Source organism: Podarcis melisellensis (genome assembly GCF_964234715.1).
Source record: "Podarcis melisellensis genome assembly, chromosome: 11".
Taxonomy (NCBI): domain Eukaryota; kingdom Metazoa; phylum Chordata; class Lepidosauria; order Squamata; family Lacertidae; genus Podarcis; species Podarcis melisellensis.
In genome coordinates this window covers 60,405,160-60,433,103 of record NC_138543.1, presented here as the reverse complement: position 1 = coordinate 60,433,103, position 27,944 = coordinate 60,405,160, and the positions used below count along the sequence as shown (strand labels likewise).

The 27,944-nt window shown below is 49.1% G+C and overlaps 1 protein-coding gene across 2 annotated transcripts; it reads left to right on the top strand.

The window, feature by feature from the left end:
• Positions 1-1,011: 1,011 nt before the first annotated feature.
• On the top strand, positions 1,012-27,944 carry LOC309380033 (myogenesis-regulating glycosidase-like). 2 transcript variants are annotated; one of them, XM_081929742.1, is made up of 2 exons: positions 1,012-1,154; positions 24,439-27,944. In XM_081929742.1, exon 2 carries the CDS (start codon positions 24,657-24,659, stop codon positions 26,691-26,693), a length of 2,037 nt encoding a protein of 678 aa, XP_081785868.1. In that variant the 5' UTR covers positions 1,012-1,154; positions 24,439-24,656; the 3' UTR covers positions 26,694-27,944. The 2 variants fall into 2 exon arrangements, with proteins under 2 accessions (XP_081785868.1, XP_081785869.1); XM_081929743.1 differs by lacking the exon at positions 1,012-1,154 and adding an exon at positions 20,569-20,703.

Here is a 27,944-nt window from a genome sequence, read left to right as displayed (position 1 = left end):
AGAAATGTCCTGGTGCATCTGCAGCAGCACAAACAGATGCTCATTCTTCTGCCCCAGCTGCAACAAAACATCTCTCTCCCTTATCAGTCTCTGCAGCCACAGCAGGCGCTGAAACTCTCCAATGGTTGGACTTCTCTCTTCAATGGTTCCCCAGACAACTCCACTCATGTTGTTGTTTAGTCGTTTAGTCGTGTCCGCATCTTCATGACCCCCTGGACCAGAGCACGCTAGGCACTTCTGTCTTCCACTGCCTCCCGCAGTTTGGTCAAACTCATGTTCATAGCTTCAAGAACACTGTCCAATCACCTCGTCCTCTGTCGTCCCCTTCTCCTTGTGCCCTCCATCTTTCCCAACATCAGGGTCTTTTCCAGGGAGTCTTCTCTTCTCATGAGGTGGCCAAAGTATTGGAGCCTCAGCTTCACGATCTGTCCTTCCAGTGAGCACTCAGGGCTGATATCCTTCAGAATGGCTACGTTTGATTTTCTTGCAGTCCATGGGACTCTCAAGAATCTCCTCCAGCACCAGAATTCAAAAGCATCAATTCTTCAGTGATCAGCCTTCTTGATGGTCCAGCTCTCACTTCCATACATCACTACTGGGAAAACCATAGCTTGAACTATACGGACCTTTGTTGGCAAGGTGAGGTCTCTGCTTTTTAAGATGCTGTCTAGGTTTGTCATTGCTTTTCTCCCAAGAAGAAGAAAACTCCACTCACAGAGTCACCCTAGTCTCTGCTGGACCGCATTCCCAAAAAGAAACGGGGACCCTGAGCGTGAGCGCCTGAATCCCCTGGACTCTCGCCTCGCTTGATGGCTTGCAACGGGAGGCGATCTTGGATCTGCAAAAGATCCTGCAAGAGCAACTCCAAAGCAGCCGCCGCTGCGCCTTCTTGGCGCTCGCCTGCTTGCAGCTCGGGAGAGGCGAGGCGAGGCGCGGAGGCGGCGGCGGCGGCGCGCCCGGGATCCTCCTCGGGGGCTGCTCCTCCCCTTGGCAAACTACATCTCCCAGACTCCTCTGCCCTCCCTCTTCCCCCTCTCTCCCCCCTCCTCCTCCTCACACCTGAAGAGCAGCCCAGCGGCGGCAGGAGCAGCGGCAGCACCAAGTCAGCAGCCCCGCAGCGGAGGCGCCTCTTGCGCCGGGGACCCCGGACGGAGGTGGGCAAGGCGCGCGCGCGCGTGCAGAGGGGTGGCCGCCGGCTCCGGGTTTGCAGGCGCCTCGGGGCGGCGGCTGGGCCGACCTCGGCTGCCCTCCCTTCTTCCCATGGCCCGATAGGGGACGCGTAAACAAGCCGGAGCAGCGCCTCCCAGCCTCCCCATCCCGGGCCCTCTTGGCAAGGCTGACAGCGCCCTCCCCAACCCCGGGGGGGGTGCAGGGGGAGGTGGGGGCTCCTCTCTCCCTGGCCACATCCTGACACGGGTCTGGGTGCTGCCCTCTCTCTCCCCGTTGCCAGCGCGCGTGCTGAATCTCCAAGCGCAACCGCCTGACAGGCTCGCTTTGCAAAACGCTCGGCGGCTGCAGGTCGAAGTTGAAACTTCTGGCCTGTTGCAAGAGTTGGGGGGGGGGGCGTTGTTGTTGTTGCTCTTGCAGAGCCAGAGGGAGGGAGGGAGGTTTGGAGGCAGCCCGATTTGGGAGTGGGGGGCGAGAGGTCTTTTCTGCCTCTTTGCAATTCGGGGGAGGGGGTGCCTGGAAAGTTGCACAACACACACACACTCCGTTCCTTCTCAGTAGTGTTTGCAACCAACAAACCCCCTGCCCGGATGAAGGCGCACTCTGTGACCCCCATAAATAGCGTGCCTTCCCTCTTGCCCAGAGCCGGAGAAGGAAAGGGGGGGAGACGTAGCCAAAGGGTGCCGGATCAGCTGTTTCCCAGCGCGGAGCCCCTTCCCTGAGTCTTCTCCCTCGCTCCTTCCACCTCCCTCCCCGCCTTCTTGGCTGTTGACTTTGGTCGAGCCGAGGGAGAAGCTGTTGATCCTCTAGTTAATAGATAATACGCCCAAGTTCTTCGTGGAACATTAAACTCTTGTTTCCTTGCAGCCGCGGGCGGCGGGTGGGGGGGTCCTTGCCACGCTATCCGGCAAACCCCAAATTGGTTCCCGAAGGCAGATCTCCAGCGACGCAGGCTGGATGCTCCTTGCTCGCTTTTCTTGTGGGTTCACGAATCCCGGGATAATATGGTCTCCTGTTGGTTTTGGTGTGCGTTTTTTGTGCACAGCAAGTCACCTCTGCCTGTCACTGCAGCGTGCATCTGTTGCGTCCTTGGAGAGCTGCCAGGGAGCCATGGGAACCTGTCAAGTTATGTGTCATTCTAACCCAGTTTGCCTCGTGCTCTGACTGGTGGCTGCGCTCCTGGGTCTCCACTTCCTACTTGTTCCTCTTGACTGGAGATGCCAGGGGTAGCCTTATGGCAAATCAGGCTTTTCATCTACTCTACCTCCCTCAGTGCTGTCTGCACTGACTGGCAGCAGCTCTCCAGGGTGTGAGGCAGGGAGCCTCTCCTAGCCCTACCCGGGGATCTAACCTGAGACCTTCTACAGGCAAAGCAGATGCTCTTCCGCTGAGCTACACCCCTTCGCCTGTATGCCCCCAGCCACAGAGCTACAGTCATCCAGGCTGTTGTGTGAATGTAGAAGTGGGCAGGAGGAGAAGGGGGAAATTCCCATTCCGGAGGCAGGTTCAGTTCTGCCAGTGAAATTTGCCCTTGAATAAGAAATGGCACTTTATCTTTTAGAATCATGGAATTGTAGAGTTGGAGGGGACCGCGAGGGTCATCTGGTCCAACCCCCTGCAGTGCAGGAATCTTTTGCCCAACGTTGGGCTCGAACCCACGACCCTGCGTTTAAGATTCTCGTGCTCTCCAAACTGAGCCACCCCAGAAGCTGATGTCTTGTCTCTCTGTCTCATTTCTGGATTACTTAAGGAAAAGTGAACGGATATTATAGTGTTTATCTTTTCCTTTCTAGTGATTTGACAGGGAAATACCAGCCCCACCCTCCCCATCAGAGGCTGAAGCAACACACACACAAATTTTCTCCTAGTCCCTAACTAGCAGGAAAAGAAAAGTGTCCTGGTCTAGTTTTAGCTTGTCAAACTTAGCAGTAAAGTCTAAAAGTAGGGAAGGAATCTGTCAGGTGCTTCACAAGGCAAAACTCTGCTTCTGCTGAAATGCAACAAACAAAGCATTTTGCCTTCTTTTCCCCCTGTCCCTGTGTCTGCAGGGGGCGGGATTGTGGAGAGAGACCGAACACAGACACAGCTTTTGTGTGTGTGGTGGAGCCAGTGTGGTGTAGTGGTTAAGAGCGGTGGACTCGTAATCTGGTGAACCAGGTTCGATTCCCCACTCCTCCACCTGCAGCTGCTGGGTGACCTTGGGCTACTCACACTTCTCTGAAGTCTCTCAGCCCCACTCACCTCACAGAGTGTTTGTTGTGGGGGGGGGAAGGGAAAGGAGAATGTTAGCCGCTTTGAGACTCCTTCGGGTAGTGATAAAGCCGGATATCAAATCCAAACTCCTCCTCCTCCACCACCCTGGAAACAGCAGCGCTGTGTTCCATTCAAATGTATCCTCTTTCTTTAGGGCTCAGCCATAGGGTGGTGATGGTGCAAGTTTGATGCACAGCACTGACTGGCTAGTGCCTGTCATATCATCGAGAAACTTCTCCCTCCCCTGAGCAGTTCCGCAATTTGAAAAAGCTTCCTTTTGAAAGATATACACGAACAGTCAAATGCCTTAATGTTCCTGCAGAGTTTAAAACTGAAACTGCAGATAGGCAGCTGGCCTGAATCATGAGAGAGGAAGCAAAAATGACAGAAGGCTCTGATTTGCCCCAGCAAATGAATGTTTATAATTTCGGTTGCAAAGCCGGGCGGAAGCTGAGCAGTCCGTGTGGCGGCTTAATTTTTTAAATACTAGTTCCTGCCTTTCCAAACAGTTCAGGGTGGTTTTTACCCCTTGCTGCCTTTCAGATGCAGCTTTTCTGGGGAAGAGGAAAAACCACCACCAAGATAAAACTGACAGTGTAAATGCATATTAATAGTGCGCTTAAAACAAACATGCACACTCAGATTACTATTTTTAAAGTTGCCATAATGACTGGAAATAAACAGCTGCTGTACTAAAAAATGAGGGGTTCTCATTTTAAGCCTCATCAGGGCTAAGTGGCCTTCCTAAATCTGTTCCCTCGTTCCCAAAAGTGCCTCCACATAGTGAGAAGCCTCTGCTTGACTGTAGCAGCTAGTGGTTCCAGCAGCCACCCACACAAAGTTCCCTTCCAACACTCTCCCTCTGCTGTCTTTACATGCTCTGGTAGCACCTGCCTGTTCTTGCAGGAGAGGTATATAGCAGTCAAAGGCACTGCGATTCATTTGTCTGGTTTTTGCCAAGAAAACAGTCAGAGGCAGTATGGGGGTGGGGGGGGTGACTGAGCCAAGGGAGCAGTGGCAGCACTGAAAGAATCCTGGAGGGGAGTGGGTTATTGCATGTGTCTGTGACAGCTGTCAGGCCAACTGGGCTGCTACAGTCACCCGGAGACTTCTGCCTGTTTGTGGCCTCATTCATAGGCTCCTGCGCACGTACCAGTTCTGCGATTCTGACGAGAGAGCCCTTGAGGCTGTGCACACTTACCGAGGTGTAAGCTCCTTTGTATTCAACAAGACTTTCTTCCATTTAAACATATCCAGGGTTGTGCTGACAGCCATATTTTGCAGGCTGTCTGTTGTTGTTGTTGAGTTGTTTAGTTATGTCCGCCTCTTCGTGACCCCCTGGACCAGAGCACGCCAGGCACTCCTGTCTTCCACTGCCTCCCGCAGTTTGGTCAAACTCAAGCTGGTAGCTTCGAGAACACTGTCTCACCATCAGGTCCTCTGTCGTCCCCTTCTCCTTGTGCCCTCCATCAGGGTCTTTTCCAGGGAGTTTTCTCTTCTCAAGAGGTGGCCAAAGTATTGGAGCCTCAGCTTCAGGATCTGTCCTTCCAGTGAGCACTCAGGGCTGGTTTCCTTCAGAATGGAGAGGTTTGATCTCCTTGCAGTCCATGGGACTCTCAAGAGTCTCCTCCAGCCCCAGAATTCAAAAGCATCAATTCTTTGGCAATCAGCCTTCTTTATGGTCCAGCTTTCACTTCCATATATCACTACTGGGAAGACCATAGCTTTAACTATACAGACCTTCTCTTCTCATGAGGTGGCCAAAGTATTGGAGCCTCAGCTTCATGATCTGTCCTTCCAGTGAGCTTTCAGGGCTGATTTCCTTCAGAATGGATAGGCTGTCTATAAGTGGGTAAATGCTTTTAATGGATAACACACAAACAGGTATGATCAGCTGGGAACATCTGCTCCACGAGGCTCGCCGAAATGAATGGGGCAGTGCTGTAGGGTGGAATTACATTGCTCATTTTCTGCAGGATCTCAGGGCAAGCGGTTCTCTTCAGACTTTTTTTTTTCTTTTTTCTAATTAGGCGTCCTGAATGTCAAATGACTGTAATGCTTTTTAAGAGGCAGGCTGTGTTGCTTAGAAGAAGCCCTCTAATTTCCCCATCTGCCGTTCTCTCTTTCCCCTCCACCTCCCAAGTCTGTAATTCAAGGAACAAAGTGAGCAATGATTTTGTGCTTCTGCAGAGCACCATCTTGGGGAAAGCTGATGTGCAGAATGCATTTACCTCGTTTGATCCAAACAGGAATAGGCGAGACTTGACTCTCTTTCTGGATCAGGAACGGAAGCCTCACGACTCCTGTTCTGGCTCCAGTGGTGCCCTCTACCAAAGAGGGTACAGTGAGATCAGTGTGGATTAGGAATTAGACTTGGTTCATCAGGGAAATGTGGGTCCAAGGCCCATCACAGCGAATGGAGATGGAGATTTTGCAGGAAGTTAATGAAGCTATGCAGGGCTGTTGAGACGCCCCAGCCGTTTGACACCTGCTCTCGGCTCTGAGCTGCCCTAGGTATCAGCCCGGCATTTCCGAGCGATTTGACAGCAACCATGAGGACTAGCCCCTTGGTTTGAAAACACTGTTCCTCAGCAGAAGACCCACAAGGCACAGCTGTTTCCCGCTGCCTCTTCAATCAAGCTAAGCAGTTGTGATTTAAGGCAGAGGGTTTTCTTTTAAGATGTGCAGGAAGCAAACTATCAAACTGTTGATAGAATCAAATTGTTGATTGAATCATAGAATTGTGGAGATGGAAGGGACTCAAAGGGTCGTTCTAGTTTAACCCCCTTGAAATGTGGGACTCACACAGTTAAAGAATCATATACTGTGGTACCTTGGTTTAAGAACAGCTTAGTTCGTGAACAACTTGGATTAAGAAAGCTGCAAACCCGGAAGTAGGTGTTTTGGTTTGTGAATTTGCCTTGGAAGCAGAACATGTTGCACTTCCTATTGGGTGTAAATTGGGTCCCCCACTGCTATGGGAAAGCACACCTTGGTTTAAGAATGCTTTGGTTTAAGAACGGACTTGCGTGGCGAGTTCCCGACCCCCCCCAGCTGGAAATAATGACCACGACACACTTATTAAGGTTAACAGGCTAAAAAAGGCCACAACTTTATTGGTTACAGGTGATGAGCGGTATTGGCTTAGGCATTGGTCCTAACCGACTATCCAGCTTCAGCCCGTCTGCTTAAAGTCCTGGAAGGGTTAACCACCAGTAGGGGGAGTCCTGCTGATGCACATCAACTAGGAACTCCCCCGGGGTCACCTATAGGGGGCGTGGCTTAGGCCCTCACCTCCATAGGCTTCGGACAGGGCCACGCCCCCCGGAATCCTTTACCGGACTACCCTTCAATATGTGGGGCAGGTGATGGCGCTACCTCCCCTCTTCCATCTACAGAGCAATACCAATGCCTAACCGCCAATACAAGAAAGTTGTGACGATTTGCTACGAGGCAGGCGAAAACCAAGTGGCTGGTGCCAATTTGCCAAGTGGAAAAATTCCTACCAGGCCCCTCAATGGCGACCAACCAAGGTCCATAGCAAGGTCAAGGAACGAAAACCTATAAAGGGCAGGAGGGTGGGAAACAGGAACAGCTGGAGGTGGCAAAAGAGGGAGATCCCCGGCTGCAGTCTGCCTTAAATAGGGCAGGCCACATCTCCAGAGCCAGCCGATTGGCCGGCCAGTGGGTGACAAGGCTGGGAATCCCCCCAGTCGTGTGGGGCTGGCCTACACCCACCACCTGAAGCCCGCAACCCCACCTCCTCCTTAAGGTGGAAGTGGCTTTCCAGAACGGATTAAGTTCGTAAACCGAGGTACCACTATATATTGTTTTGGGGCAGCTGATGTTTGAATCCTTCAGGGCAGGACACGCTAGCTATGTGCTTAGAACTAGTCTTCAGACCTAGTAAATTAAATACAGCCTCACCACTGAAATAGGTGAGCCCCCCAAGGGCACCAAAGAGCTTCCTCTTGTTTAATTTTTGCTACCCCCTTGGGCTGCAACACTGGAGAAATCTGGCTAGCCCATGGCACCTGTGGACTGGGTTATGTTACTATTAATTGTATTTATTTATTGCATTTATATCCTTTTTCTCCAAGGAGCTCCAAGTGATATAACTGGTTTTCTCCCTCCTCATTTAATCTCCACAACAACCTTGTGAGGTAGGTCAGTCTGGCCCAAGGTCACCCAGTGAGTTTCAGGGCCAAGTGAGGATTCGAACCCTGGACTCACAGGTCCTAGTCCAACACTCTAACCGCTACACTTCACTGCTCCAGCAGCTTGATGAGACACGGGTTGTCCAGGTCTCCCAACTCTGTCAAGATGGGCACAGAAAGTGTTAACAGGATCAGGTTTAAGGTGCTGGTTTTGACCTTTAAAGCCCTACTTACCTACGGGACTGCCTCTCCTGGTACGCCCCGTGGAGGACCTTAAGGTCCACAAATGACAACATTTTGGAGGTCAAAAGTTGCAAGGTGGTTAGATTGGTCTCAACTAGGGCCAGGGCCTTTTCAGTACTGGCCCCAACTTGCTGGAACGCTCTGTCGCAAGAGACCAGGGCCCTGCAGGACTTGACATCTTTCCGCAGGGTGTGCAAGACAGAGTTGTTCCGCCTGGCCTTTGGTTTGGACTCAGTCTGACCCTTAAGTTTCCCTCCCCTTATGGTTTTGACTTTTAAAATGAGGCTGCATTTTAAATTGCATTTTAACCTGTATTTTAAATTGGTTCCCTCCCCGCATTATGTTTTTACTGTGATTTTATTGGTGTCAGCCGCCCTGAGCCCGGCTCTGGCCAGGGAGCGTGGGGTATAAATAATAATAATAATAATAATAATAATAATAATAATAATAATAATAATTAACAAGCTTGGAAAATGGGAAGCGTTTGTGCCTTCTGTGATGGGAGGAAGGGTCACCTCGAATCTTTGATTCGGTCACCTTGCTGCTAGGAACGCAGAATATTGGCTGCCGCAGTTGCTTCCCTCTCAGTGCAGGTGTGATGATTACTTCTCCCTCTCGCTCTGTGCAAATGAGACCTGCTAATCTGCTTTGTCCTATAACAGCATTGGCTGCGGAGTTTGTGTGGTATGAACACACCGCCTGGCTGTGTTGTTTGCACAAATCATAAATCGTAGAGCTAGCTGTCGATCTGGATGGGACCCAAATGGTCACCCAGTCACAATAATCGCAACTAAATAATAATTCAGGCCCGATTTATTGTTCCTTACAGAAGTTCCTTACAGAAGCTTTTTGGGGAAGGGGGAGCAGAAAGAGAGGACTTTCCCCCCCGTAAGCATGTATTTTTAAAGCACATCCTTAAGGTAATTAATAATTTGAGCTTCAGTTACACATATTTGAGAATGTGGTTGTTGTTTAGTCATTGAGTCGTGCCCAACTCTTCGTGACCCCCTGGACCAGAGCACGCCAGGCCCTCCTGTCTTCCACTGCCTCCTGCAGTTTGGTCAAACTCATGCTGGTCTCTTTGAGAACACTGTCCCACCATCTCGTTTCTTATTCTGGCAGTGACTCTTCAAGTTCTCGTTGTTGTTGTTTAGTCGTGTCTGACTCTTCGTGATCCCATGGACCAGAGCACGCCAAGTACTCCTGTCTTCCACTGCCTTTTGCAGTTTGGTCAAACTCATGCTGGTCTCTTCGAGAACATTATCCCACCATCTCGTCCTCTGTCATCCCCTTCTCCTTGTGTCCTCCATCTTTCCCAACATCAGGGTCTTTTCCAGGGAGTCTTCTCTTCTCACGAGGTGGCCAAAGTCTTGGAGCCTAGCTTCAGGATCTGTCCTTCCAGTGAGCATCCGGGGCTGATTTCCTTCAGAATGGAGAGGTTTGATCTTCTTTGCAGTCCATGGGACTCTCAAGAGTCTCCTCCAGCACCAGAATTCAAAAGCATCAATTCTTTGGCGATCAGCCTTCTTTATGGTCCAGCTCCCACTTCCATACATCACTACTGGGAAAACCATAGCTTTAACCTTTAAGCAGAACTGTAGCTAGGTGATCTTGCGCCCCTGGCAGAACTGTCCAGATTGTGCCCCCTAGCCACCGACAAATTAGCTCTTCTTTCTGCCTCTCCTCCATTCAATTCACCCTCAATCAAAAACCTTTTTTTATGAGCCAATAATCAATGTTTTTATTTATAGACATATTTATGGAGACATTTTTAGCTGATTTTGCACAGACACCCCTCGCCTGCGCCCCTGGCGGAGGCCCATCTCACCACCCTGTATCTACGCCCTAATCCTAAGGGAAAGCGGGACATTCTGGGATCACATCAGAAACTGGGACAGCTTCCGTAAATACAGGACTGTCACTGGAAAATAGGGACACATGGAGGGTCAGTTCTTGCCCAGATGTTTTAAAAGGCTGCAGAATGCAAATCCCGCTGGTGGGATAAAGGATGCAGATCGCTGCCTGACGCCGAGCGCGTGGTTCATGTTGGTGCTCAGCCATTGGTTTCCTTGGTGCTGAGAGCAGCCGACATGTGGAACCGTGAGTGAGGAAGGCCTTTGCCTTCGGTCAGGTGCAGCTGGGCTTTGTTTAAAGCCACCTGACACCGGATCTACCGAAGTTTATCTGCTGCAGGCCTGCTTGGGATCCTGCCAACTCGTGGCAGTTCAACACACACACACATACACACCCCTTGGCAGCTGCCTGGGAAAATGAGAGTCTCTGTGGCTCTGGATCCCACAAGTGGAATGTTATCCAGGCGTATTTTTAAACGTGGTTTCAAAGACGCAGAGGCAGCAGACTGCAGTTGCGAGCCAAGTTATACCCAGAAGCCTTAGAGGGGCAGGGTGGCGCAGAGAGGGGCAAGCGCAGAGCCAAGTCTATTATTTCTTTTATTTCATTCCGTAAAATTTATACACCAGTCTTTTTGCATTATTGTTTCATGTTATAATGTACAGCGGATGCTCAGGTTGCAGATGTGATCTGTGTGGGATGCATGTTCGCAAGCCGCAGCGGCACATCTGCACTTTTGCGCATGCGCAGCCACCAAAACCCAGAAGTAACCCGTTCCGGGGTTTTCCTTCCCACCCTCTGCCAAGGACCCACAGATCTTGGGGCTTAGAGCAGGATGGGAAACCTGTGACACCCCCCCCCCAGGTGTTGCTGGACTCCAAATCCCATCAGCCCAAACCAGCTTGGGAATGATGGGAGTTGTAATTCAGCAATAGCTATCAGGCCAAATGTTCTCCAGTGCTGGCCTAGAGCTTTCCCAGGAGGTGGACAGGTGCTCATCAGGACAGGCCCCTCCACCTGAGTCAAATCCTCACTTCTGTGCAAAGCCCCGACTCTCCCTGCCCCACTGCAAACATCTCTCATTCAACATTTGCAGTGTCGCACTCAGGACACCTAGAGATGTTTCCACCTGGATAGACCTTAACCTGCCTTGCCTGTCTCACTTGAGGTTTAATTGGAAGGTAGGTGGACGTGGGTGATTCGAACTGCCGAACTTCTGATGGGCAAGCCCTAGGCTCTGTGGTTTAACCCACAGCGCCACCCGCGTCCCATTTGTGTTCTGTACCGACTTGCTATTTTACGCAACGTCTGGGGGGCTGCAGCTGGAGGTGAAGCAAGGACTTGCAAGAAACTGGATCTGAGGGGAAAATAATAGCCCAAATTGGTTTGCGTTGTCATGCCTGACCTTGCTGATGGATCTGCTGTGCTAAATTCCTGTCCCTGGCGTTGGGTAATCAGCGCTAAATCTGATGTGGCTACCGGTGACTCTCTTTGCAATCTGATGAAGGAGCCTCATCTCGCCTAGGAAAGGTCAAGCCGCAATGAATTCGTTTCCAGGCTCTTTGTCTATCTGTCTCTCTCTTCCGCACCTGCCGGAACACCCAGCAAACGCTCCAAACAAAGCAGAAAAGGAGTCAGGTGAAAAATAGCCCACCGAGGCTCTGATAACGTTTATTTTTTGCAGGACATGTTGGACAAAGGCAGCAGCAAAAAGGGCAAGGAAGGGCACTGGCGGAGACTAATTCGGTCTGTGCACAGCAAATGCATTGGCAGTCTTCGGGGATAACACAGACATGTGTCTCCTCTGCCCATTTCCCCTCCTCTCCTGTAGAGCTTTACTGGGGGCTGTTGGGCCTCTGCAGGGAGATTAACTTGACTCATGCAGGCACAGTTTTTCACGATCCAGTTTCACGATCCGTGCGCCAGTTTCAAGCTGTTCTGCAGGGCCAGCTATCCTGTTAGGCAGATATGGCAGATAAGGCTGGGTGATATTATTATTATTATTATTATTATTATTATTATTATTATTATTATTATTTATTTGTACCTCACCCATCTGGCTGGGTTAACCCAGCCACTCTGGGCGGCTTCCAACAAAGACCAAAAATACACTAAAATGCCACACATTAAAAACTTCCCTGAACAGGGCTGCCTTCAGATGTCTTCTAAAAGTCTGGTAGTTGTTTTTCTCTTTGACATCTGATGGGAGGGCGTTCCACAGGGTGGGCACCACCACCGAGAAGGCCCTCTGCCTGGTTCCTTGTAGCTTTGCTTATCGCAACGAGGGAACCGCCAGAAGGCCCTCGGCGCTGGACCTTGGCGTCCGGGCAGAATTATATATACTGATATATCATCCAAAACTGGTTTTAAGTCCATATCATGATATCGGTTTTGTAGCTTTTGACCTGGCAATATATCACAAATCATGTATGTGTGCTATGCAAAAATCACAATGTGGGGAAAACCGTGAAGCCAGCCAGTTCCTCTGTATAGCTCCATCCTTATTTCAGACATTGTGATTTATCAGGATATTGTGATGTTTAGCTGGTGCTATATCACAGTGTTGAAAAAACCAGATATCACCCAGCCCTGGCTATTACCCTCTGCTGAAGGACAGAGATGGCAGACAGACAGACAAACAAACTTGGTTGGTCTATAAGGTGCTACTGGACAATTTTTAATTTTTATTTTATTTTTATTTTGACTGCGTCAGACCAACACAGCTACCCACCTGAATCTAGAGACAAACAAACAGACAGACAGATTACTCTGTCACTATTTGCTAATGAGAAAAACCCTGGAAAGTCACTCACAGTCAAAGAATAAAATACCTGGGAAAGATGAACAAACAGTCGGACGTGATATAAGGCATCTTCCTATTCTGGGTTTGCAAAAGATGGAGCCAGGGTTTCCATAGCGGGGCAAAAAAAGTGTTTAAAATTGTTGTATAGACTGGCCACCAAGCAGAATATTGACAAGTGTTTGATCTGTGGTTGCAGCCATTCACCAAAGGCTTCGTTTTATTTATTTATTTTTAAATATTTATTTATTATTTTCCTTATACATACTTTTGCAATACAATACATTAAATCACATAAATACTTTAGCTCTGCCGAGCTTGCGACTTCCCTCCATCCCTTCAGCGGGTATCTCTTATTTTCTTATATCGTGTATTCCATTTTTAACCTTATATCTGTCGTACATTGTAAGAGCTCTTTCAATCCTGCCATTGTTTTTAGAGTTTTACAATTATCCTTTATATACACCATAAATTTACTCCAACTTTCTTGAAACCTCTGATCGTCCTGATCCCGAATTCTTCTCGTCAGTTTGGCGCTAGCTCCGCATAACTCATTTTCGTCTAGCACTCCGCAATAGTAGGAATTTCTTGCAATTTCCAGTTTGGGGCAAGCATGTTTCTTGCCAAAGGCTTCATTTTAATAGCCAGCCCCTTCTCAGACACCCTGCAAGTTCCCCATTGCTGGAGTCTGAAATGGCTTCTGTACAGAAAAATCCTTGGCAGTTTCAAAGCCAGCCGATGCCAGACTCCATTGGAGCAGCAGTCTCTGTCTTAGGCTGAATTTGCTTGCAAAGCCTGTCCTGTCCGTTGCCTTCCCTTCAGAGCTCTGGGTCTTTCACACTCACAAAGAAAACATTGCCAAACTGGCAAGCATGGTGCAGAAATTTGCCTGCAGCTGTTTTAGCTGAAATCAACCTGCTGGAAGGCAGGAGCGATGATCTCTCTCTCTCTCTCTCTGAAACATGCAAGTGGGGTCAGGATGAGGCCTCGGCTTCCCCAAACAGCACATAATTAGCTACCAAGAAGGAGAGCCAATCAAAGGCTCCTTCACGAATTACCAGATTTGAGCAGGCAAAAATAGCCGTGCAATAGAAAATAAATGCTTCGTTATTAAAACTGCTGTATCCATTTTTGGTCCTTAAAGAGGCATCTCAAAGTTGGCACTTGATTCAATTATTTAATATCACTGTGGGTTAAACCACAGTGCCTAGGACTTGCCAATCAGAAGGTCGGCAGTTCGAATCCCTGCGATGGGGTGAGCTCCCGTTGCTCGGTCACTGCTCCTGCCAACCTAGCATTTCGAAAGCACGTCAAAGTGCAAGTAGATAAATAGGTACCACTCTGGTGGGAAGGTAAACGGCGTTTCTGTGCGCTGCTCTGGTTCGCCAGAAGCAGCTTAGTCATGCTGGCCACATGAGCTGGAAGCTGTACGCTGGCTCCCTTGGCCAATAAAGCGAGATGAGCGCCGCAACCCCAGAGTTGTCCGCGACTGGACCTAATGGTCAGGGGTCCCTTTACCTTTACCATTTTAAGCCTCCCAAAGAGCTGCGTTCTCGAATTCTTCCAAGGGGGAATGACTTTCTCCATTGTATCTGCCGTGCAGAGTGCTCCCATATTTTTGCAACCGTCAGCATAGGGGCGCAGGTGGTTATACAGAGTCAGACTATGGATCTATCTAGCTCCATGTTGGCTGCACTGGCCGGCATCAGCGCTCTGGGATTTCAGGCAAGGAGCGTTTCCGAGCCCCTACCGGGAGATGCCAGGGACGGAACATTTTGTGGAAGACAGGGCTATTGGTGACTACCAACCACGATGGCTAGGCTCTCCCTCCCCTGTTGGAGGCAGCGTGCCTCTGGATATCAGTTGATAAGAACCACAGGTGCGGTTGATGCTGTTGAACTCCTGTCCTGTTTCCCAGCTTCCCAAGACACATCTGGTTGGCCTCTGTGAGAACAGGATGCTGGACGAGATGGGCCACCTTTGTCCTGATCCAGCAGGACTCTGATTACATCCTTATGTTTATTTATATATATATATTTATACACACACACACACGAGTAGATGCTCGGGTTGCGAACGTGATCCATGCGGGAGGCACGTTCACAACCTGCAGCATTCTCAACTCGCGACCTGCGCGTCTGCGCATGGGCTAAGTGTGATTTAGCACTTCTGCACATGCGCAAGCACTGAAACCCGTAGGTAACCATTCCAGTACTTCCAGGTTCGGCGCGGTTGTCAACCCGAAATCGCACAACTCGAAGTGTCTGTAACCCGAGGTATGACTGTATATATGACTATATATATATATAGCTCTATAGATGATAGATAGATAGATAGATAGATAGATAGATAGATAGATAGATAGATAGATGATAGATAGATAGATACAGTATTTATGTGGGATGTTTTGTCCGTTTGTTTGGTTGTAAGTCACTTTGGGTTGCCGTGAGCAAGATAAAGCAACTAACAAATAGATAGATTGATCTAAAGTGGCGCTTCAGGTTAAGAACAGTTTCAGGTTAAGAACAGAAGTCCAGAACGAATTAAGTTCTTAACCCGAGGTACCACTGTATAGATATAGATATAAAATTTTATTACACATAAAATTTATGTGTAATAAAATTTTACAAATGTTTGAGAGATGTAGAAACAAACAAGGGCTTGACTGTTTGACATCTTATGTGCCGCAACTTACGAAAATGATGGAGAGCAGAGGGATTGAAAACAATGCCACGAATAGTAAGATCGGGATTGCACAATGGAGCACAATGGAGCAGTCGATAATAAGTCCTGGAATACGGCCAAATCCAGGCAAAACCATACTTTGCAAGAACCTGACAACCGTGTGTTTTGATATATGTCTGGAACGACCACCGTGCAGCTGCATAGGTTTGTCTTTGCACTTGGAAACTCATAAAAAACGGGTTTTTCAGATATTGCAATAAATAAGACCTTCTTCGAACCAAGGTATTATGAAGGGGAAAGGGCAAGTTAGTCCTCCATCCCTGGACAACGGTTACTTGAGCAAATCAATTGTAAGGTGGCAAAGAAATAAATTATAAGATCAGCATTATCACTGGGGAAGATGGACAGCAAACGGAGCTGAGGATTTTCTGAAGCTCATGCAGCCAAGAGAACGCAGTCTGTTTGCAGCTGCCTGATTCCGATGACAGCTCATTTATTGTGGCAAACTAGTATGGAAAGCCCTGGCAAGAGCTCATGCCAAACTGTGTCTCTCACCCTTGGATACGGGAAACTCAGTTGCTCCTAAGTGCATTCTAGCCTGCAGCCCAACTCAGCAAGCTTCTGGTGCTACAGCCTGTTGGGAGTCCCTCTTGGATTCTTCCAGCTCCCTCTCCTAATCACAAGATTCTTTGTTGCTCTTGTTACGAAACGCATGAGCTTCTGGCAGAGGCGGTTGCGTTGCTGGCACAGGGCAGAGGAAGCGGGAGGAACTTTGTAGCTGGAGGCCTGAGGACTAGGATGAGGCAGAGCAGAAACCTGTCTGCACCCGAAACAAATTCTGGAATACCCTCTCGCCGCCTCCTTTGCAGCCTTCCTTGTCTGACTTGATGTACTGTTGCAAACATACAATACTTGAGAAATTAATTTCTGAGCAACGCAAACAGAGAAGAATGTGGGGAGAGAAGAGCAAGCCAGAGGCTGGGTCTAGACATATCAAAGAAGCGTTTCAGATAAATGCGTGGGAAATTTAAACAGGGAAAACAGGTAGAGAAAAACAGGACGCCACAGCGCCATCTGGTGGCACAATGTTATATCGCATATACAACACATATGAATCGCTTTTTCATTACCAATCTAACTGAGTCCAGAGGTGCAGAATAACAGCTCATTTCTCTGGGGGGTGGGGTTAATGTAACGCGGTAGCTTGAGTGTCAGGGAAGAAGTCCTGGATTCAAATCTTCATTAAATCACAGAACTGTAGAGTTGGAAGGGACACAAAGGAATCGCTCTGTTTAAAAACCTCCAAGGAAGGAGAGTCCATCACTTTCCAAGGGAGTCCGTTCCACTGCTGAACAGCTCTTAGCTTCAGAGTGTTCTTCCTCTTCGTAGGGCGCAGCCTGACTCCCTCTCTTGGCAACCTTCGTGGAGATCTGACCCAATGGTGGCCAGTGGCTTGAATTTAATTAATTTTATAATGAATGATTTTACAGTGTTGTTTGTGCTGTACTTTTGTACTGTTTTATTGTTGTTAGCCGCCCTGAGCCCGGCTTCGGCTGGGGAGGGCGGGATATAAATAAAATTTATTATTATTATTATTATTATTATTATTATTATTATTATTTAGTCAGAATCTCCTTTCTCGTAATTTGAATCTATTGGCTTGGGCCCTGCCCTCTGGGGCGGCAGAAAACAAGCTTGTTCCCTCGTTCATGGGGAAGCGCTTCCGATATTTGATGTCTTACCCCGGCCGTGAGTTTGCTAGGAACCCTATTCTTGCAGCCTGACGATTCTCTTGCCAGCATCATCATTGCTGTTCCTTATGGTTAATAATTATTGCAATACATTTCTGCCTTTTGGCTAAAACAAAAATACACCCAAGAAATTCAGTAAAAGCAAGCAGGCTCTGTAAAGCACCTGTATTAAATGAGGCCAGAAACTAAAACCAATATTTGGCAAATCCAGAGAGACACCAAGTTCTGAAAAGTCCACAGGAATAGTCCAGCCTGGCGATGGAGCCTGGTCTCCTTTGCTGGGGAGACCCTATACTTTGGCTTTCATAAGTTTGAGCAGAGTGGGCTGGATTTAAGTTTGGTGTCCTTTCTCTAACCTTCAATCCTGTCCTACATCTGCTCAGGCCTTCCGTAGCTCGTCTCCTTTTGGAACAGCTTGCAATGGGATGAAAACCAAACATTTTGACTTCCCTCCCTGGCTGCAAGGACACAGCACTGACACCACTTTTGTGTCACCCCCTAGAAAACCAGCCTTCGTCTTTTGCTTAACGTGACTTAGATTTCTAGATGAAACAGGAAAAGCTCGGCTGCAACAGGAGGGAAATGATATTTTTAGTAATCTTGCTTTTCTCCCAGGATCCACTGCCATAGAAAAGAAAGGAGGGGGGGAGAATGTGCAATTTTTTTTATGCACTTGAAAAGAAGCTGCCTGTGAGAGACTTTGTCAGTGGAGGCGTAAATATATTAATAACCCACCAGGCATCGCTGTCATATTTGTTTTCAAGCATCTATCGTTCCTGAAGAAGAGAAATGATGCACAAGAGTGGAAGGGGGACAAGGACGATGAGTAAGAAGATGCTATATTAGTTGATCCATCCATTTAATCGGGGGGGGGGGGTTAATCTGTGGCTCTCCCTGATCTCGTTGGACTACCAGGTCTCTTCTGCTCTGACCATTGGACATGCTGGCTTGGACTGATCTGAACAGGCCAACAACATCTAAAGGTTCTTCATCCCTGGTTTTAATTAGCCGCGGAATCTTTTGTTCCTTTAAAGTAGTCTCCCTATTAACCAGGCAGCTGGCTTTGGGGGAAAATTGGGTCGTATCCAATGTATTGCAGGGGTTTGGAATAGATGACCCTTGGGGCTTTTCCAACTCTGCAATTCTATGTTGTTCAGCTGATGGGCCAGTATGCGATATGATACGATAATCTTTATTGTCATTGTCCATACAGAACAATGAAATTGGAAAAATCTACATCAGACATTCAAAAACCAACAAGCCTGCTATCCCAGCTATCCCAGCCTGGTTAGCCCCCTAAAAATTCTGATACCCCATAATTAAATACAATATACTCCCATAGAGACTACCGTAAAGGTAAAGGGACACCTGACCATTAGGTCCAATCGGGACTGACTCTGGGGTTGCTGTGCTCAACTCGCTTTATTGGCCGAGGGAGCCGGCGTACAGCTTCCGGGTCATGTGGCCAGCAAGACTAAGCTGCTTCTGGCGAACCAAAGCAGTGCACGGAAATGCTGTTTACCTTCCCGCCAGAGCGGTACCTATTTATCTACTTGCACTTTGATGTGCTTTCGAATTGCTAGGTTTGCAGGAGCAGGGACTGAGCAATGGGAGCTCACCCCATCGTGGGAATTCGAACCACCAACCTTTTGATCAGCAAGTCCTAGGCTCTGTGGTTTAACCCACAGCGCCACCCGCTACCTTACACTGCGTTTAAAACCAAAATCGCATTTGGATAGAAACTGTTTCTCAGGCGGCTAGTCCTAGTCTTTATAACCCTGGACCTTCTTCCAGAAGGCAGAAGCTGAAAGAGACCATTTCCGGGGTGCGCACTATCCTGCGCTATCTCTGCAGCTTTCCTATGGCACCTGTAAGCATAGATTTGATCCAAGGTGGGAAGCGTGCACCCAGTTATTCTCTCCGCAATCTTTACAACCCTGGACAGCATTGTTTTTTCCCTGACCGTGCAGCTCCCAAACCACACACACAGACAGTATACGATGGATGGGAAAGGATAAGTCTATCAGTAGCCACTAACTACGATGCCTCTGTTCTGCCTCCACTGTTAAAGGCAGCATGTGTCATGGGCCTTTTGGCTCCTGCAGAAACTGGCGTGAGTTGGCATCTGCAGGCTCTAGAGGAGAAAGCAGAAGGAACAGATGGGGGAGCCAGCAGGGATGGGGGGAAGAAGGCCTTCCCTTCTGTCTCTAGGTGTCAGGGAGGAGGAAGCAAGCCTGCTGGCCTCATCGGGGAGAGGGAAGGACCTGGACCAGCCAGAAGGTGAGGCTGAAGAGGAGGAGGATCATTGGAGCTGGAGGCAGAGGGGGAGGACACAGTCTCATTGCCAAGGGACTCATTGCCAAGCTTTGTAGATGGGATTGTTGGTATTTTGTTGTAATTTGGTGAAAAGAAAAATACTTGACTATAGAAAAGGAGAATTCCCAGGATGCCTAGATCCAGGTTTGGGGCAAGTCCAGCCTTGGTCCAGTATACCTGAAGGAGCGTCTCCACCCCCATCATTCTGCCCATGGTGCTGTGGTCCAGCACAGAGAGCCTTCTAGCGGTTCCCTCCTTGTGAGAAGCCAAGCTACAGAGAACCAGGCAGAGGGCCTTCTCGGTAGTGGCACCTGCCCTGTGGAACGCCCTCCCACCAGATGTGAAGGAAATAAAAGCTGTTTAGGGAAGCTTTTAATGTGTAACAGACCACAGTATTTTAATACTTTGTTGGAAGCCTCCCAGGGTAGCTGGGGAGACCCAGCCAGATGGGCGGGGTATAAATAATAAATAATAAATTATATTATTATTATTAGTAGTAGTAGTAGTAGTAGTAGTAGTAGTACTCTTTGGTGAGAGAGCCCCAGCAGATACTTAAACTCACAAAATATGCAGCAAAGTAAAGCATGGAAATATTGTCTGCCAAACCTTTAAAATAGCCCCTTCTAAGCAGCTTCCAAAGTTCCCCGTTCCCCTTAGCATAGGCAGAAGCCACACATTTGGTACGTTAAAAATGGTTTACTTACAGATCCTTCAAAGATCAAATTCATGTGCTTTCCCATACAGCAGCAAGAAAAACACAGGCGGTGACACTTAGGTTCCAAAAGTGCTAAATGTTTCAAAATTTTTGGTATAGAAACACAAAGATGTAGGGGTCCAAATGGTGGAATGGGAAGAACAAAGACGGGGGCAACCAAGTCAGATTGGCAGGGTATATGAAATAGATTATTATTATTAACACTTCCTCCCAAGGTGAGGGGGAGTGACCTGGCTAAGCCTGCCAGGACAGCTTCCTCTACTCTTCATGCATTTATTAGATTTAAGCATGCTGGTTATATGAGGCTGGATGTCCCACAGGGATTAAAGGAACCCACCCAGATGGAGTGAGCAAATACAGCAAACCCAAAGGCTGAGAAAGCCCCACACATGAGCTCACTCTGCCCTGTCTTTAAAAGCTTTGTAGGAGGGGATGTGTCAACCGTCAGAACATCTCTATAGCTTCCGTTCGATCATGAAACTCTCGCCTCGCACTCCCTTGGAATGATAATCTGCTGAGCCTGTCAGCCTTTCAAATAAGGGTTGCAACTCTGTTTTGGGATGTGTGCTTCTGAATTCCAGTTGCTGGAGACCTCAGGAGGGCCCAGATCTTGCTCGTAGGATCTGCTTTCAGCATCTGGATGGCCACTGTGAGAACAGGATGAGGACTCAATGGACCACTGGCCAGCTGCAGCATCAGGGTGGTTTTGTGGAATGCAAAGGTGCCTTTCCAGACTCACATCCTGTGCTGGAACAATGTGTAAAGGTAAAGGGACCCCTGACCATTAGGTCCAGTCATGGCCGACTCTGGGGTTGCAGCGCTCATCTCGCTTTACTGGCCGAGGGAGCCGGTGTACAGCTTCTGGGTCATGTGGCCAGCATGACTAAGCCGCTTCTGACGAACCAAAGCAGCACACGGAAACGCCGTTTACCTTCCCGCCGGAGTGGTACCTATTTATCTACTTGCACTTTGACATGCTTTTGAACTGCTAGGTTGGCAGGAGCAGGGACAGAGCAACGGAAGCTCACCTCTTCGTGTGGATTCGAACCGCCGACCTTCTGATCGGCAAGCCCTAGGCTCTGTGATTTAACCCACAGCGCCACCCGTGTCCCAACGTGTAAGAATAGTAAATCCCACTACGGAAGCATCATGTTCTCTGGATGCACCCCAGTGCTTCTCCAGATAGCTCCATGCCAATTTATGCATATTTAACCGGGAGAAAACTCTCACATAATTAATTGAAGCCTTTAATTGGGTAGTGCCCTTAATGGGTCACAAAGTGACCTCCTGCCTTCAACCCACCCTTAGTGCGGGGACTTGGCAGCTGAACGCTTCCTTTGGTTAAATCTGTCGCTTGCTGTGGCTAATCTCTTCTAATGCCGCCATAATCCCATTATTGAAAACAACTGAAAAGCTAGGAGTTAAAGGGATGAAAAGATTTATTTAGTCCGTGCTGCTGGGTGAGCTTGATGGGGCAGCGACTTTTCTGCACTTTTCTGTATGGCTGCCGTTCATCAAATCATCTTCGGGTCCAGCCTGCATTTTTCTACCGCCCAAATTTATGATTGCTCTCCCTGCTTCAGCTAACTGGTGACTTTGCTGGGCAGTTCCCAGAATTCCCTGGGGAATTGTAGCTCTGTTCAGGGAACGGGGTCTCCAAACAAATCTCAGCCTGCTTAACAAACCACAGTTCCCTGGGTTCTTTGGGGAAGCCACAAGTGTTTAAAGTTGTGCATGCTCTAGTTATCTCCTGCTTGGACTACTGCAATGTGCGCCACATGGGGCTACCTTTGAAGGTGATCCGGAAACTACAACTAATCCAGAATGCGGCAGCTAGACTGGGGACTGGGAGTGGCCGCCGATACCATATAACTCCAGTCCTGAAAGACCTACATTGGCTCCCACTACGTTTCTCAGCACAATTCAGAGTTTTGATGGTGACCTTGAAAGCTCTAAACAGCCTCAGCCCAGTATAAGTGAAGGATCGTCTCCACCCCCATCATTCTGCCCGGACACTGAGGTCCAGCGCCAAGGGCCTTTTGGTGGTTCCCTCCCTGCAAGAAGTAAGGTTACAGGGAACCAGGCAGAAGGCTTTCTCAGTAGTGGCACCCGCCCTGTGGAACACCCTCCCGTCAGATGTCAAAGAAATAAACAACTATCTGACATTTAGAAGACATCTGAAGGCAGCCCTGTTTAGGGAAGTTTTTAATGTTTGAAGTTTTATTCTGTTTTTAGTGTTCTATTGGGAGCCACCCAAAGTGGCTGGGGAAACCCAGCCAGATGGGGGGGTATAAATAATAAAATGATGGTGATTATGATGATTGTACTGCTTTAAATGTTTAGTGTAGATGGGGCTTACATTTTGACTCAGGTATGCAGTCAATTGACCTGCTTCGCAAGTCACCTGCTACCTAGAAATGTTGTGTTGGAGCCAGAATTGCAGACCCTTTCCTAGACCCATGCCATCTGCATTTTGCCAAAGTGAGGGAAAACCAGCCATGTGCTGTAGCTGGATATTCTGTCTCAGACACTGGGATTAGCAGGCCCATCTTTTGGCAGCTGATACTGTTCCAAGGGTTAAACCACAGAGCCTAGGACTTGCCGATCAGAAGGTCGGCGGTTTGAATTCCCGCGACGGGATGAGCTCCCGTTGCTCGGTCCCTACTCCTGCCAACCTAGCAGTTCGAAAGCACACCAGTGCAAGTAGATAAATAGGTACCACTCCGGCAGGAAGGTAAACGGCATATCCATGTGCTGCTCTGGTTCGCCAGAAGCGGCTTATTCATGCTGGCCACATGACCCGGAAGCTGTACGGCGGCTCCCTCGGCCAATAAAGTGAGATGAGCACCACAACACCAGAGTTGGCCACGACTGGACCTAATGGTCAGGGGTCCCTTTACCGTTAGTGTTCCAAGCAGCAGCAGCAAGTGTGGGAAGTCAGGCAGGAGGACGGCTGCCCCTTAGGAATATTCCCTAGAGAGGCCCCAGGGTCTATTCGCAAAAAATAACTTGCTTCTCTGACCGGCGGCATTTGGATACGATGACAACATTGGGAGTGGGAGAGGCGCTCCCCATGCCAGCCGCAACCTGAAACCTCCCTCGGGGTTACGCGTTCCTCTTCCAGGGAAAGGTGAAACCTGATTTTGCAGGTTTGTGATCCCTATTTAGCGTCACCCTTGGTAAGATATTAATTAGCATGGCTTCGTGGAGGTGCTGAGAACAGCGGTTTGGCTCTGAGCGAACAAACAAAACTGCAGCTGCCTTCGTTGCAGCAGATGTCTCAAGGCCACCTCCTTTTACTTCACTGAGCAGGGAGGGACATTTGAAGTCACCAGGTTCAAGCCCCCGCTCAGGGCAATCCAACCCCTGCTTCAATATCTCTGCCCTCTTTCCCTGAGAAAGCTCTGCTCCTTTGCTGCCATTGGCAAGCTTCTACCTGGAGCCTAGCTGAAGTCTGACACCCTCTAATTCCCACCTACTGACTGTATCCCTGTAGCAAACAGTATTGAATGTGGGTTTGTGTGTAACTGCCGCAACACCATCCTGAGCACAAATCACCAGCAATGCACAGTAAAGGGGGGGCATTCCTGGAGGGCCCCACATTTAAATGCTGTACGTGTGTGCAGAACGGCCTGTAATGGATTTAAAGGCCAGGGACTGCGGGATCCCTGTTACTGGAGACGGGAACAAATCTGTCTCCTAAAGTCAAGGGAGCAGTTCTCATTCGTACAGGCAAACAGGAGACTTCCCAACTCTGCATTTGTCCTCTAATGCAAATATGGTGGGGAAGGCATTCTAGGATTTGCAGTACCTATGTAAAAGGCAATGTGTTGTGCCAAATTCAGGCATAAAGGCAGCAGGACAGTTGCTACTACAGGAGTGTGTGTGTGTGTGTGTGTGTGTGTGTGTGTGTGTGTTCGGGGGGGGCGTTATGGCATTCCAGCCACATGGAAGCAAATCTGTGCCATTGGCTCCCTTGCTGTTGTGTCCCCCCCATGCCAAGCACCACCAGCTATTTTCAGCTGGCAAAAGCAGCCACTGGGTTAGGAGGCCTTGCATTCATAAAACCCAGTGGTTAGACAGCCAGGCCAACTTAATAGGCCACCAGCGGATACACTAAAGTAAAGGACATATAAACCTTTTAAGCCTGGGGTCCCCAACATGGCACTTGTGGGACCATGGTTTTGGCACCTACCAAGGCTCCTGGCCCCTCCTGGTTTTTAGTTTTTATTCAGTTGTAATTTGAGGGGTGTTTTTTGTTTTTACTTTTGAGGTGGGTTGTTTCGGGAATTGTCTGTTTTTCTGTTTTTTTATATATACGATTTGCCTTTTGTGGGGAGTGGGAGGCAATTCTGAACATGTTTTAATTCAGTGATATTTGTATTTTGTTCTTTGATTCTGAAATGTGTCCTTAAAGGGTTGGGGGCCCCTGTTTTCACTCCATTGTTTTCCTGGCCTCCTTTCCTCATTCTCCCTCTTTTTTTCCTTCTTTCCTTCCAGATCATTGCATTCTGGCATTGAATTGGACCGGAAAGAAAATAGTGTGCATTCTAATGAAGACAAACGCCCTTATTTCAATGAGAGAGACCCGGTCATAAGGAGTGGAAGGCTCTTTGCTACCAGATAGATATTTATATAGTCCCCACCGCCCCAGACCTTTGCAGATAAGGTGACGCAATCTCTGTTTTGGAAAGAGCTCCTCCAGATAAGACACGGCCATGTACTCGTTTCTGCCAGAGAACTTCACCCCCGTGAAGCAGAAGCCAGTCAAGGAGTTGAAACCCATGATAGTGGCCATTGTGCTTGGCCTCATCCTGCTCATCGCAGCCGTGGTGGCCTGGTGCTACTACGTGTCATCCCTTCGGAAGGCGGAGAGGCTGAAGACGGAGCAGATGGACCTCCATCAGGACGGCTTCACCATCAAAAACCAGGATGGGGAGATTGTCTTCAGGTTGGCCTTCCAGTCGGGTATCCTTGACTTGGAGTCTTGCTCCAGGGAGGGTGCGAATCTAACCTGCACCAGGACTGACAAAGGGAAGCTCAACTTCTTCATTAAAATCGTCACCCCAAAAGACACGGTAATGTGCTACCGGGTCCGGTGGGAGGAGTTTGTGGCGGACACCGTGGTGGAGCACAAGATGTTCTGGGGGGACGCCCACTGGTATGGGGGCTGCGAGATGAGCGTGCAGCACTGGCCCATTAAGCTGCCCGGGTACCAGGAGCCCATGCCGTTTGTGACCAGCGACGTGTACTCTTTCAGGAACAGCTTTGGGGGCATCCTAGAGAGGTACTGGCTGTCCTCCAAAGCAGCCGCCATCAAGATCAACGACTCTGTCCCCTTCCACCTCGGGTTCAACGCCTCCGAAAGGTCCCTCGTCTTCCAGGCCAGGTACAAAGATTCCCCCTACAAGCCTCCACTGGGGCAGCCGCCGTTCCCAGAGCTGAGCTATCGTGTCTGTATCGGCTCCGACGTGACCTCCATCCACAAGTACATGGTGAGGAAGTATTTCTACAAGCCTTCGAAGATTCCCTCGGAAAACGCCTTCAAGTACCCGATCTGGTCTACCTGGGCCTTGTACAAAAACGACATTGACCAGGACAAGCTCCTGCGCTTTGCTGAGAAGATCAAAAAGTACAAGTTCAACTGGAGCCACATCGAGATAGACGACACCTACACGCAAGCGTACGGGGACTTCGACTTCGACCCGGTCAAGTTCCCGAACGTGACGGAGACGTTCAAGAAACTCAAAGAAGACGGGTTTCAGGTCACTCTCTGGACGCACCCGTTCATAAACTACAATTCCTCCAACTTTGGGGTAGGAATAGAGAGACAGCTTTTCATCAAGGAGCCGACGGGGAGGCTTCCTGCTATGGTCGAGTGGTGGAACGGAATTGGCGCCATATTGGATTTCACCAACCCTGCGGCCAGGGATTGGTTCCAGAGCCACCTGAGGCAACTCCGGAGTAAGTACGGCATCTCTTCCTTCAAGTTTGATGCCGGTGAGACCAGCTACCTTCCCAAACAGTTCAGCACCTTCCGCCCCTTGTCGGACCCCAGCATTTGGTCCAGGCGCTACACAGAAATGGCCATCCCATTTTACGAGCTAGCGGAGGTCAGGGTTGGCTACCAGTCTCAGAACATCTCCTGCTTCTTCCGCATCATTGACAGGGATTCAGTCTGGGGATATGAGCTTGGGCTGAAGTCCTTGATACCGACCGTCTTGACCATCAGCATGCTGGGATACCCTTTCATATCGGCCGACATGATTGGCGGGAACTTCTTTCCCAACAAGACGGATGGGGCAGTGGAAATCCCAGACCAAGAGCTCTACATCCGTTGGCTGGAGCTGTCGGCCTTCATGCCTTCCATGCAATTCTCCATCCCACCATGGCTTTATGACAGAGAGGTCATAGACATCGCCCTGAAGTTCACCAGACTCCACGAGTCTTTGGTTGCCCCTCTATTGCTGGAGCTGGCCGGGGAGATCACCGACACTGGGGACCCCATCATCCGGCCCATCTGGTGGATTTCTCCCCACGATGAGGCTGCACACAAGATCGATTCCCAGTTCCTGATTGGGGACACCCTGATGGTGGCTCCCGTCTTGGAGATGGGCAAGCAAGAGCGAGACATTTACATCCCAGCTGGCAAATGGCGCAGCTACAAAGGGGAGCTCTTTGAAAAGACACCCACCTTGGTGACGGATTATCCCGTCGATTTGGATGAAGTAGCTTATTTTGTGTGGGTGTCCTAACCGCCTTCAGCTACTGCTGCCACCACCAGCTTTGAATCTTAGTGAAAGTCAACCAGGCCTTATTCTAGGAATATTAACAACAAATAATTCTAATCCGTTAAGGAGGCAGAAGGGGGTGGGGACTGGAAATGGCTATATATATGTCCCTTGCATATGCTGTAAAGATCTAGCTTCGTTTCTGTGATCTAGAAAAATGCTGGATCACAATGGCGTGGGATTTGCACATTCGAGGAAACGGTCTTTTCGGTCTCCCCTCGCAAGGCCCATAACTGCACAGGATCTCTCCCCCAAGCAAATTTGTTCTGTTTTTCGATGTGGGTCTTGGGGGCCTTTGCAATGCCAGCTGCGATTATTTACAAACCCATCTGAAGTATCTCTGGTGCCTCGGATTGGGTGCACGTCGCAGGCTGTTAGCCAGACCGTCCAGAATGGATCCTTTTTTAAGCTGTGGGAAGCTGCTCCCTGCCTATAGCTTTTCCAAATATGAGCCAAGGGGAAACCTTGAGCTATGATCAAGGGATCCCTGCCCTTCTAGGGAAGGGGTTCTTTCCCCAGATAGAGAGGTGATCAGGGTTGCTATAGCACAACTAGCCTTACATTTTACAGTGCAGTAAGCTATTATTTGAAATAACTGGGGAGGTTTTCCTAAAGAGTTTAACTTCGGTTTATTACAGGCACAGATACCCACACACATATATATATTCCTCGTCTGGTGTTAGATGAGGCTGGCTTATCATGTTGTGTAGGCCTTTAGTTACCAGGCTGGGCTGGTTACTCAGCTCTGGGGCTTTTGAACACGACTGGCATCTCAGCTTTCCCCTCGCTGATGCCAGCCACCTTCTTGCCAAGGCAATCCATGGCTAGCAAAAAGGATGATAATCTCCGATATATGGATGGTATGCTTGCTCCCACAGCGAACAGGTGTGTTTTAGAGGTGTGGATCGGGACTTAAAAGCCCTTCCTTGCTGCTGCTGCTGCTGTTGTTGCTGCTGCGCCTCCTCTGGGGTTATTTTCAAAGGTGCCTTTGCAGCTGTGTTGCCAATAAAGGATTGACTTTCAACTCATCAACGCTTCCCAGGAAGAAGAGCATCGCCAGACTCCTCCAGACAAGACGGCAAGCTCTTGTTGGCAGCCCACGTGACTCTTGTGTGTTCAAAGAGGCAGTTGGGGAGGGTGAGAACAGGGGCATCAAAGCTCTACTGTTAACGTACTAATAGGACCAGGAATAAAAATGGTTCGTCCTGCTCCCAA